Source organism: Marmota monax, unplaced genomic scaffold (assembly GCF_021218885.2).
Source record: "Marmota monax isolate L192 unplaced genomic scaffold, Marmota_monax_Labrador192_F-V1.1 WCK01_AAM20220418_F8-fsc00200, whole genome shotgun sequence".
Taxonomy (NCBI): domain Eukaryota; kingdom Metazoa; phylum Chordata; class Mammalia; order Rodentia; family Sciuridae; genus Marmota; species Marmota monax.
In genome coordinates, this window is record NW_026692549.1 from 2120441 (window position 1) to 2133342 (window position 12902).

At 53.1% G+C, this 12902-nt stretch overlaps 1 protein-coding gene across 1 annotated transcript in view; it reads left to right on the forward strand.

Annotated features, from left to right (window-relative positions):
- The first annotated feature begins 711 nt into the window (after nt 1-711).
- The window catches only part of Tmem132d (transmembrane protein 132D), a 506271-nt gene continuing 494080 nt past the window's right edge, over nt 712-12902 (forward strand). Inside the window, exon 1 of the mRNA XM_046445929.2 lies at nt 712-1174. Within this exon, the coding sequence (XP_046301885.1) occupies nt 1096-1174 (79 nt within the window). The 5' untranslated portion in view covers nt 712-1095. The remainder of the gene's footprint in view (nt 1175-12902) is intronic.

The following is a 12902-nucleotide window of genomic DNA, read 5'->3' on the forward strand; positions in this document are numbered from 1 at the left end:
AGAACCTGCATTGAGGAGGGGGCGGCTCTCTCCTTGGCTTCCGCGGGGTGTCCACCACCTCCCAACAACCCTCTCCTGTTTGCACACGCAGCGAGGGCTACAGAGGGCGGGGGCGGGGACCACGGGAGGTGGGACTTACTTTGCGGATTGGGGCTCACAGCTGTCACTCTGAAAGGGTGGGGCTTTTTAAAAAAAAGACAAATTTTTAAGGCAAAACCCCCAACACGCACCGGGCACTGTCGCGATCGCCAGCGCTCCGGATGCAGTCTTTGTGGAGCGGGGCTACCGCGCCTGCTGGCTGGCGGCAGCTGCGGGCGCACAGCCGCGTCCCCGAGCCAGCGGTTCCTCCTCCGCGCACATCTGGCGCGCCTCCCCCGGTCGCCGGCTGAAGCCGCGCATCTGCGGAGTCGGCCGTGCGCTCGGCGTGCGTAGAGCTCCGCAAGCCCAGGCCCGGCGGGGCGGCTGCCGGGCCGAGGGGCGGCTCGGGGGCAGCTGCACCCACCAAACTTTGGGCGCGAGGGCGCGCCAGCACGAGCCCCGGGGCGCGGCGGCCACCCAGGATGGGGGCTGCGTGCCAGGGCGCCCCCAGCCGCCCCGCGCACAGGGCCACCCGCCCCGGGGCCTCCGTGCCTCTTCTGCCTGAACCCAGGGCTCTTCAGCCCCGCTGCAGGGACCACCGCCCCCGCGGCCGCTAGCCAGCTCGGGGCCACCAGCCGGTCCGCTGCCAGCCCTGCGCCGGGAGGCGCCCTGCCTGGGCCACCCGCAGCCCCTCTTCACTTGGGTAAACAGGAAAGGAAAAACCCCTCGTGGATTAAACATTAAAAAAAAAAAAAATCCCGGTGGGGGTGAAAGAGGGGGTGGGGCTTCCTGCGGGTGTTGGACTCCGGAGAGCAACTCCAGAGCCCGCGCGGTGGTCGCCTCCCGGCCAAGAGATGGACAATCAGGAGGAGGGCGCAGGGCGCCGGGGCTGCTCCAGACCCTAGCCGCCTGCGCTTCGCCATCCAGCCCAGCTCCGGTCCTCCAGGGGTTTGGCGACGTCTGTTCTTACCTAGACGGTGTCAGGGAAGCTGAAAATCTTCATTCCGGGGCTCCAGGATGTGCCCCAGTGAGATGGGAATGCTGTGGCACCTTTGGTCCCCCGTGCTCATCAGCCTGACCGCCCTTTTCTCCAAAGGTGAGGACCCCGCCACCTTGGGCCCGGGACTAACTTTGCCTGGAGTGCATGTGGGAGAGTGCGGGGCTGTGGGCGGCAGGGAGCGAGGGCGTGGATATGCGCAGGTGTGTGTGTGCAGGCATGTGGCAGGGGACATGCTCAGCGGCCCCTCGGCTGCAGGTCCTTCCCCTGGAGGACTTGGCTAGGATACCATGGGGGAGACTGCAAAGGAACCCGAGGGAATTGAAGGTTGTTGACAGAGGACAGTAAGACAGGGGGTTGTAAGGCCCTTGATAGAGAAGGTGGCTGCCAGAGTGCTGACAACAGGACAGGAAAGGGGAACTGAAATGACCTGGAAGATCCTGGGATTTGGAGTTGACTTCTCTGCTGGCACCTGTTTAGAAATAATTTTGGACAAGTCTTATCATGTGGGAATTCCATTTAGTACACCTGAGGCTGCTAAAAATAGGGCTTAGGTCAGCTCTGAAGAAAGGGTCTGGAGTTCCTCTGCCCAGTCCACACAGAGGTTTCAGCACCAGGTCCCCACAGGCACCTTCCTGTGCCTGGGGTGCCTGGGGAGCAGCATCCGGGGAGAGGTTAACTGCAACCTGGGACCCGAGTTCCCAGCAGGGCCTGACCCATCCATTTCTCTCGGCTCTCGGCATCCCTGACTGTGAGTTTGAAACCTTGGGACCTTAATTGTTTGCAGAGAAATTGATACTCAGAGCAGATTGTAGAGAGGACCAGCAATTTTTTCTCTTATTGATTGGGACTCTGTCTGTGTGAGGTTTGCCCCTTCAAGTGCCCCTTTCCTACAGAGGCACATATTGGGAGAAAGTGGAGATATTTAGCAGTCTAAAGTGTGATCTGAAAAAACCCTGTAAACATGTTTTTCTATGATTATTTTCTGGGTGAGATCTCTCTTAGAAACTTCAGAGTCAGTTACCACACATTGAGTGTTTCAATTACATGAATTTTCTGTTCCCTGGGTTTTCCCAGTATCAGGAGGCTCTGTGGCTTTGGATCAGGTAGATCTAGACAGTTCACCCACTGGGCTTTTGTGCTGCTCCCATTAAGAAAGAACATCTTATGTTCATCCACTCCACTGTCTTCTCAAGTGCAGCTGAAATGGACTCGGGTCTCTCAATTATGTGTTAGAACAATCCCGATGACCAGAGCTGGTGAGAGTTATGCTGTACACAGGAAACTAGAGGAGAGGTTGGTGAATTCCATGAATCCAATCCAGGCTGACATGAGGCTTAAAATATCCCTCCCCACGCCACAGCCTGGCTGGCAAGAATGGCCAGGAGGCAAGTTCTTTACTGGTGGTCACTGGGTTTTATAATAAGAATAGGTGTCTCTGCTTTCATGCTGCAGTAACAAGGTTTTGTGAAGAAAGGCACAGGGTAGCTTTGCAAAGATGACCTGTCAGCTGTGTTGTTACGCAGTTCCCTTACAGATCGATTAGATCAGGCAGTGTGAGAGAGCTGAATTTCCTGGATACATCTGAACTTTTCCAAGTGGAAGCGCTGAAAACTTCCCCAAGTGATTTTCTGTTAACGTGGAAGCCTTTTTTCTAAATGGCCAGAAATCAGCTTCTGGGTGACAGTATAAACGCAGCAGATGACAACTTCCGTCTGTTGATTGTAGAGAACTCAACTCAGCCAGACAGTTCAAGAGTGACTCGGTTGTATGGGGACTTCCCACTGTGCTCAGCGCAGCCAAGCACATGGTAGGAATTCAGTGATCATGTACACGGTGCCAGAGAACACGGGCAAGTTAATATTGTGAAATTGGGTAACGTGGAACTTCACGGTGCAGGCATGGCTCATCAAACCAGGGTAGGCCAGTCCTTCCCCAGCACGTTCAGATTCCTTCCCCTCTGAGATTCTGTGGCCACTTGAGAGCTCTGACCAGCCTGAAATCAAGTGTTGGCCATATTTAACAGGGTTCTAGTCAGAAGTAAATGCACACACTCTAAAATACCTAATTCATCTGGCACTGGGTGAAAAGTAGGGATTGCTGTTGGCAGTTATTAAATACATGCTCCTGCATGATGCCAGTTTTACCCCAGTGTCTCTGTGCATTCCAAATAAGAATTCTTGGGTAAAACAGAGTGTGCGTTTGGACACCAGGCTAGCACCCTTGGACTTGATGCCTGCTTAAATTCCATGAGCAGAAAATGATTAGTCATAGAGCAAACCTACCCTCATCTAGCTGTTTTAAAAATACAAATACAGATAAAACGTCATTTCTTGTACGTCTGTCTCCTTGGGACCTAGGAGCAGTGGTATGAAAAAGAAAGTTTTACCAACCCCTTGTCACGTGGCCCCAAACTCATGTGGAGAACAGCCGTTGATTAAGTTGCTGGGAGCTTGCGTCTCACTTCAAGTGCTGGTTGGTGTTGGGAGTTACTGTAGATCTCGGATGTGCAGGTGGCAGATGCTTAGTGCTTCTCTGTGGGCTTCCTGGGTGGAGGCAGGTGACAGGAGGGTGAACTAAGAAGAAGGTTCAGTGGGAAGATGGAGATGAGCAGAGAGCAAGGTGGTTTTTAGACACAGAGCAGGAAGGTCGTCACCTTAGGCTGCTGTGGCCATCTTCCTTGCATGCACCCTTCTCAGCCAAATTCTAGTGACAAGCAGAAGCTCAGGGACCTGCAATCAGGGAAAGAAGTTGTGGCACCTGTCCCAGGCCTCCTGGGCAGGGACTTCTCATCCTGTGCCCAGGGCTTCCACGCACAGAGCTTCTCTCCTGGGTCCACTTGCATAATTCTCCCACAGAGAGGGGACAGAGAGAGCTTCAGTTTATAGTGGCACCTTTACTAGGATTCAGGACTTTTTAGGGCAGCAAAAAATACTAGGAGGAAGTGTGTGTGTGTGTGTGTGTGTGTGTTTGTATGTGCGTGTGCACGTGCACATGCACATATGTGCAACTTCATTGCTCACATTCATACCCTGTCAAAATTAAAAGGCTGGGGAATGGAGAGACCGCTAAATTCTGCTTTTGTGAATTAAGGAGTTAAAAATATCACTTTATTGAAAGTACTTATATGCACAGAAATGAAGAATTCCAAGTTTGAGATGTTTAATTGAGTTCTATTTTCAAGACCCAAGGAAAAAATGAATAAACAAAACAAATATTCCAAAAATATATTATTGTAGAATCTTACATTGCCTGTATTTCCAATTCATCATTTATGAGTCATATATCCATCTTCTCATCTATCCATCCATATACTCATCTACCTACCCACCCACCCATTCATCCATCCATCCACCTACCCACTCATCCATCCATCCACCCACCCACCCACCCACTCACCCATCCATCCATCCATCCACCCATCCATCCACCCACCCACCAACTCATCCATTCATCCATCTATCTACCCACCCACCCATCCATTCATCCATGCATCCATCCACCCACTCACCCACCCACCTATCCATCCATCTATCCACCTACCCACTCATCCATACATTCATCCATCCACCCACCCACCCACTCATCCATTCCTCCATCCATCCATCCATCCATCCATCCATCCATCCACCTACTCATCCATCCATCCATCCATCCATCCATCCATCCATCCATCCAGTATGGAAGGTTGTGTGTTTTCAGAGACCACAGAAAAGGCAGAAATTACCTTCAGGTATTTTGAAGACATGGGGTCAGGCTGTCCAGGGCCTCACCAGCTGGGGAAGCTCCACATAGTCAATTGTCTGGATTTCAAAGTGCCACAAGTCATTGCTCCACTGTTGTAAGTTGTAAGCACAAACCTGGGTGGTTCCATGTTCAGCAGTTCCCTCTTCCTTTTCTCTTCTGGTTCCATCTCCCTTTGCTATTTTATAATGACCCCTCCCTTCTGACCACAATGTGCCCCTATGCTGTGCTGAGCACAGAGAATATAGTAATGAGGAGAAAATCCAAACAGGTATGGTTACCGCCCTCACACAGCTTGCAGTCTGTGGAGGAGACAGAAAAATGTCATGTGCACAAGAGAGGAGAGGTGTGCTGACCTCTGTGCTGTGTGCTTAGAGTGGCAGAGCGTCTCTGGAGGCAGGACTGCCAGTGTTTGACTGGAGCATCAGGGAAAGACGGGCATTACCTGGAGGACAGGGAGAGGGAGGTGCAGGGGTCAGTGGGGGATGTACAAAGAGGATGAGAACAGGTGCCTGTCCGGGCTGAAGGTGGCCAGGGTGGCTGGGCTGAAGGAGTTGGGGGGGGATGCTGTTGCGTGAGGGAGAGGACCAGAGGTGTCCTGACAGATGGGGTGGACAGGGGTCAGCACCCACTGCTTCCTTAGAATTGTCCAGCTAGATGATAAATGTGGTGGTCACCGCTTCATGGGCTTTGTGAGCAGCTAGGTCTGTGTTAAGTAATAGAAGCAGGACAGATTGACTTTAAATCAGAGGGTATATAAGTTTCCCATGCTGCTACGGCAAATGGCCACAGACATGAGGACTTAAAACAACACAAGTTCTGGAGGCCAGTCGTCCCACTTCCCTACACTGGGCTGAGCCCAAGTCATCTGTGGGAGGGGGATCTTTCCTGCCTCCTGCAGATCTGGCAGCTGCCAGCATTCCTTGGCTTGTGGCTACTCAGTCCACCTGCAGGGCTGCTCTGTGGTCTCCCTGCCCCTCTGAGTGCTGCTGTGCCTGCGTCTTCTCTGGCCTTTGGGGAGGCTGGGTGGATTGCAGTTAGAACCAATCCACACCATTGGGCAGTCCCCTTGTCCAGTTAGTCCCTTCTTCAGTTAGTCCTAATTTTCACTTCCAAACAAGGTCAGGAACACTCATGGTTTCCTGTGACTCACGTGAGAGCATCCTGTGGAGGTAAGGGGCATTTTCCAGCCATCCCCAGGGGTAACATTTTCAAACTACTTTGTAAATGTTCTCCAAAATTTCCAGTTCACCTCGAGGCAACCGATGTTTATTTTCCTTCCTATCTTTGATTCTTCCTATTTAGCATAGCACTTTGGACATTGCAAAGGTACAATAAAAAATTTAAGTGTGCTTAAGAGTGTAACATATTGCCTAAAGAATGTCTGCCTGACAGGAAAATGGCCTAATGCTGTCTTTTCCCGTAATTCCAAGTGCGGCAGGAGATGCTTTGCTCCATGATAATAACAGCTAATTTTTTGAGTGGTTATTGCATGTCAGGCACTGTGTGGAGAGATTTATGCAGATGAGTTTTTTTGAGTGTGCAGATAAACCAGTGGGACAGCAAGGTTGAGGCTCAGAGAAACTGCGTACCTCGTCCAAGACCTGAAGAGGGTGGAGGCTGAGCCCGGGCACCACAACTCACCTGTCAGCCAGGCTGTGCACAGTGGCGATGGTGTCATATCTAAGGGTACCCATTTGCCAGGCAGGAGCCCATGGAGCCCGGCCTGCTCAGAGTGGAGAAGATGGGTCTCCCACTTAGAGTCCGCTCAGAGCCCAGTGGTGGAGACACTCAGTATGGGTGGGCCAGTGGGTCTGCAGATTTCCTGTTTGATTTTCTCAGCAGGAACTGGACTAACACCTGAAAGGGACTAAAATACAGATTTTAATTCCAGGGATGCTGTGCGTTCACCTGACAGTGTGGGATGTGTTTGGGGTCTCCTGGGCCAGGCCACTTGAAGGATTTGCAGATGTGCCTGATGAACGGCAGCTCGTGGGTATATTTATCCACACACTTCACTGACACTCAGGGGTCTTGGGCAGCTCAAGACAAGAGGTGGCCCCCAGGAGTAAAAGAGTAGCTGGCTCCTCAGTGGCCACTGGGAAATCGTGAAGGAGGCGGGGGGAAGGTGGCGAGTGAAGACAGGGAAGTGTGACTCCGACTTGCAGAGGAGAACGCGGGTCCTGTGAACACATGGAGCTCGGCTCTTGATGCCAGACGGCCAGCCTGAGGGACTTATGGGAAGAAGACTGTGGGGGTTCCAGCGAGAGAAGGGAAACCAGCTTGGAGTTGTTGTGAAATGAGGCCAAGGACTCAGAATATTTTTATGTGACTTTGTCATTTCAAAAATCTGCTGTAGCAAGAAATAAGGGAGGATCCAGCAGCGAGACACCAGGCGTCTTGAAGGCTGGCGTGCGGGGTCCGTTCATGTGCCCATAATGCCCAGGCTCTGCCCCCTGCTGCCCAGAAGCTGAGGGTCAGCCTGGAGGAAGGTCCTGGGACTGAATACAGACACTGTGGCAGATGTGGGTGATGAGATTCCAGAGTGTGTTTTCAGAACACGGGGGGTGAGAGCGGCGGAGGTAAAGACCATCTTGGAAAGAGGATTTAATTATCCACTCCGCCCCTCTCTGCCTGCCTGTCTCCATCTCAAGTATATAAATGGAAAGAGACTTGGGCGTCCATTTGCGAGGACAAGCGGTTGCAGGGAGTTCTTGGCGGCATTATTTTTTCATGAGAGTGGCATTAAGTTCTTGTGTTGGTGGGACTCTCGGCACTCCCTCCTTGAGGCAGCGGTCAGTTAGATTTCACTGCTCCTCATTTCTGCTGAAATCATGGACCAGGACAGCTGTGTGGGTGGTGGAGGGGGGAGCCCAGAAGTTGTCCTAGCTAGAGGGGCTTCAGCGGGTATGTGACACCTCCTGGGACATTGCTCTTGCCCCCGCCTGCCCATGTTACCTTACTTGCCCCCACCTTGTGTCCCTGTAAGCCTTCTCTCTAGGCACATGCACCAGGTGACAGCCACTGCCTGTCACTGCGGTGGAAGCACAGGACATGAGCATCAGAATGCTGACTTCAGAAGCTGCCCAGAGCAGGACTTGGAAGGGCATGTTCATGGGCTTCCTTGGCCCCTCTCTTCTTTCTGGGGATGGGTATGGGGGTGGAGCCTCTAGAAGGGAGAATGGGGGTGCTTTGGGCTGCTCTGTGTCCCTTCATGACGAATAGGAAGGTTGAGAGGTATTAGATCCATTACCCAGACACACTTGGAAGAAGCCCACCAGCGTCACCCGGGAAGAGGCGGGGGACATGTGTATAAGAGGTGACGGGCAGGGGCTCCAGTGTGCGCTCGGAGCCCCAGATGCTTTCGTGGCCGAGGGAACCAGCAGGCTCCTCAGTGTGGTGGCCCTCTGAGAACTGAGACCCCGTCCCTGGACTTGCTGGGGCATGGTCTCCCCAGAGCCTTCCCTCTGCGACTGGACAAGTGAAAATAGAAATACAGTCTGTTACGTAAAAATGGAGAGACGTGTATTGTGCCCACTGATGTTGGAGTCCAAGATCTGTGCTCACCCCAGTAATCTTGAGACACGTTGGTGGCACTGTGCCCGGCTTGAGACATGCCGGGGGCACCGTGCCCAGCTGGGCTATGGAGCTGGCGCGCTGGCAGATGGTCACCCTCGAGACCCTCCTGGGTCTCCTCCCAGCCCCTCCCAGATGAGCCTTTGGGTCTGAGGTGCTCTGGGGCAGGATTGTAACCCGCAGGACCAAGGTTGGAGCCGTGGGTGAGCCTGGGCTCAGGTCCTGGCCATGGCTGGCAGTGCCGGAGTGAGGAGCGAGGGCAGTTTAGCTCTGATACGAAACAGGTTGGAGAAGCTCCGAGAATCTGACTTGGAGAAAGAGTGGCTGCTTTGACCTGCAGGAGGCCGCTCTAAGGAAGGACTGGCCCTGTGTCTGCAGCTTCAGAGGGTAGGCAGAGAAGACCTGGGCAGAGCACCAGAGGTGCACCCCATGGAGAAGCAGGACCCTCCGGGAATGCCTCTCCCTCAGAACAGCTGTACTTTGGCTTGTCTGCTTCAGGCAGGCTTCCGGTGCCCTCCTGGAGCACTCATACAGTTGGAGCACAGCCCTTGCACTCAGAGGGAGTCATGGAGGCACAGGCCTTGGGTGGGAGCCCATGCCAACAGTAGGGTATCTTTGTTTTTAGAGCACAGTTGTATGAAAACAGATCAGAAGTCTTAACACTCACATAGTGTTGAATGTCAAGCAGAGGCTGCAAGACCTTCTGTAGGGTGAGCAGCAGGGTCTAAGGATGAGGGGAGTGGGAGCCACAGGCCCCAGTGTTCTGGGCCCTGGGACACCCCAGGCCCAAGGGCGGCTTTGGCTTCCAGAGAGGGAATTGGGTGGGGCTGGAGCCTGAGAACAAGCTAGAGCATCAGTTTTGTGTTTTCATTAAACTGTTCATTTGCTCCATGGGGAAAATTTCATCCAAATGATACAATGGCACAGGGCAGTGCGGAAGTTATGGATTGCCCACAAATGTAGGCAGGAAAGAGAACACAGGAGGAGGAGGAGAAGAGGAGGAAGGGAGGAGGAGGAGGAGGAAGGGAGGAGGAGGAGGAGGAAGGGAGGAAAGGAGGAGGAGGGGAAGAGAGGAGGAGGAGAGGAGAAGGAGGTAGGAAGGAGGAGGAGGAGGAGGAGGAAAGGAGGGGAGGATGAGGAAGAGAAGAGGAGGAGGAAGAAGAAAGGAGGAGGAAGAGGAAGAGAGGAGGAGGAGGGGGAGGACAGGAGGAGGAGAGGAGGATGATGAAGGGAGGAGGAGGAGGAGGGGAGGACAGGAGGAGGAGGGGAGGACAGGAGGAGGAGAGGAGTAGGATGAAGGGAGGAGGAGGAGGGGAGGACAGGAGGAGGAGGGGAGGACAGGAGGAGGAGAGGAGTAGGATGAAGGGAGGAGGAGAAGGATGAAGGGAGGAGGAGGAGGGGAGGACAGGAGGAGGAGAGGAGGAGGGTGAAGGGGGGAGGAGGAGGGGAGGACAGGAGGAGGAGGGGAGGACAGGAGGAGGAGAGGAGGAGGGTGAAGGGAGGAGGAGGAGGGGAGGACAGGAGGAGGAGAGGAGGGGTGAAGGGAGGAGGGGGAGGACGGGAGAAGGAGAGGAAGAGGGTGAAGGGAGGAGGAGGAGGGGGAGGACAGGATGAGGAGAGGAGGAGGGTGAAGGGAGGAGGAGGAGGAGGCAGCGGAGGAGGATGGGCCAGGAGGGAGGGAGCACCATCACCCAGCTGCCGGTCACTCATGTCAAACTCACAGAGCCTCGAACAGCTCTTTAGATTGAATTCGGCTTGGTCTGAGGTCTGAGCACACTGAGAGGCATTCAGCAAACATTTGTGGGGACATTTAAGAACTGTATTAAAAGCACAGCTTTTCCTTTCAGTGTGAACTGAGGGAGATTTCTTAGGCCTTAGAACCTGGGAAACTCTGTCTGTCCTGAGAAGCCGCTTCCACCTCATCCTGGGAGGGCTGCTTCCAGGTGGCCCTGTGCCGGCCTTTGCCTTCCTGGCCGCGGGCTGGGTGAAGGCGTTCGGGTGCTTCTCGTGAGCAGGCTTTGGCCTTGGCTTCGTGTTTTCCTGCCCCTGTTCTCCCTCCCGTCTGCTTCCTGCTCTGTTCATTGTATCCCACTGCATTTATTGTTTTCAAGCTACTTCAAATTATTTTGAAATGAGAGGTGGAGAGAAACCACTCACCTCCCTCGCCTCCTCTAGCCCCTCAGCGTCCTCCAGTGGAGGTGGCTGCTCTCTGATGCTCCCACGTCCTGAAACTCTGGTTCACCCAAAGTGTGGTCCCTGGGCCTGACAAAGGTTGGCGAAGGGTGAGGGTTCGAAGGACGGGAGGGAAACCGGAGTTCCTCTCGAGGAGCGCTCAGCGAGCCGACCACGTGGGAGCGTTAGTGGGCAGGCAGTGCGGAGAGCAGGCTGGGCTTTGAGGCTTGATAGGATCAAAGAATGCACTGCAGGTGCAGTAGGAAATGCAGGTTGGTGAGCTGGGAAGGTGACCCTGCCTCTGGGACGTGCCGATCGGCGTCGTTGTGGTGGAGCGGAATCAAAGCAACAGGTGTGTGTTTTAACTTGGAATGGAGGCTCTTCCCTGGGACCTTGTGTGACGTTCTCAGAACCCGAGAGGCCCTGATGCTTGGATACATCCATAAAACAGTCAGGCTCAGCCCCAGGACCTACTTAGTTCTAGTTTTTCATCTTCACAGAGGAAGTCACAGGTAACTAAGAGGGTTCCTCTGTTTATGCACCTGTTGTGAACACAGTGAGTTAGTCTTGGGGCTCAGACGTACGTATTCAGCTCCTCCCTGAAAAGGTCACCATTAGGTGGGGGAAACTGAGGCGTGGACAGTACACATGCTGAGGCATGGACAGTACACATGACCTCAGGCTAGTCTGCCACCTTACGTTGGTCATGTGCTCTGACTTGCAATGGCTACTACAATGCAGGTGGAGAGCCCTGGCCTCCAGAGAAGCCTGCACATCAGACCCTGGCTCCTTAAGTCCAAGAAGGTCACTGGAAAGGACAGGCACTGATGGGAGCCTGGCATGGGACACCACGCAGGTCACTCGTGTGGATGTGGGGAGGGGCCTCTATGGGCATTTTGGTGTGGTGCCGTGGACAGAGGGGCAGTAGATGCTGTCTGATTAGCCAAGCAGGGTGTCCCTCTCTCAAGGCTTCTGTAATGTTGAGCCAAAGACCCAGATACTCAAACTTCCCCTGATTTTCAGCCTTCAAGGGAACGCCACGTGGCTGCCTCAGGGTGATTCCAGTGTGGCAATTTCCCCTCTTGGAGAAGCTCCTCCATCCTTTGATGCTCATTTAAATGTAATGTAAGCTTTTGTTTCCAATGATGGTAATTTTTCAGAGTCCTTAATTAGATGTGAAAACTATGCACAATGGAGATTACTGTTGTGAATAAATATTTGCATTATGTGCTGTTAAAAGCAAGCATCAACATACACAATTACTTGTTTTACAAGCCTTCAATATTTTGAAATGTAAGATCCGTGGAACTGCTGAGAACTGTATGGAAGGGGAGAGTGAGCTGCTTACATCATGTTATTTATATTTTCAGGGGAGTGGCGTCAACCATAGGAGGGAAAGCCTGTGGTTTTGATGTGTGGTGGTGTAAAAGCAGCCTGCAAATGAGTCCTGCCTTATCGCTCCCAGTTCTGCACGTCTGCTTCCAATACAGTGTCTTGCTTGATGTCCTTAATTAGGTGGTGCACACTGGGGAGCTGATTTCTGCCTGTGGTTCAGAAAAATGTAACTTCGGAATAGTGAGAAATATAGTGTCTAAGACATTCTCGTGTTACAGATAGCCTGGCACTTCAACTTGGAAAGGACAAAGCGAGCACCGTGCTCTGGGCCAAGTGTCACGTTTTTGCTCTCTGCCAGTGATTTTCCCAGAATTGTTTTGCATGTGTTACACAGATCTTTTTTTTTTTTTTTTGGATAGGAAAAGGACACTATCGTTATTATTCTTTTTCAATTTAAAAGCACAACGTGTGAATTGAAAGGACGTGAAACAGATGAGCAGCAAGGCTGGGGACCCGCGGAGTGACATGTCAGTAGAAAAGAACAGTTGGAGGCGCAGCCTTCTGCTGACATTGACCAGCCATTCCAGGTGGTGCGCACCGTGGTCGGCAGATACCTTCGTGTCTTCCCTGTGAATGCCTTGTATTCTGAAGTCAGGAGATTGTCATTAAAATGTGGGCTTTCCTGCTTCTCTTGAGTTGTGAGTGGCAGGGGCTGGTATGTCACGCCCAGGCTGCATCCGAGCGACTGCTCCTTCTCTGGGCAGGTCTGCAAGGTAGCTCCTGTGGCCGCTGTCCCCTCCGTAGTTACCGCAGGCTCCAGGCTTGGGCCTCTGTGCTTCCTGTAGCAGAGGAACACTTCTCTGTACTCAGGGCTCCTTCAAAAGTGGGGAAAAGCAGACGAGTGTGGGTGTCCTGCCCAGGGGTAACTCTCTTGGACTGCCTTCCTGTGCCTGGTGACATGCACACCCGCCGGGCCTTCCGGGTCACATACACCTGTTGT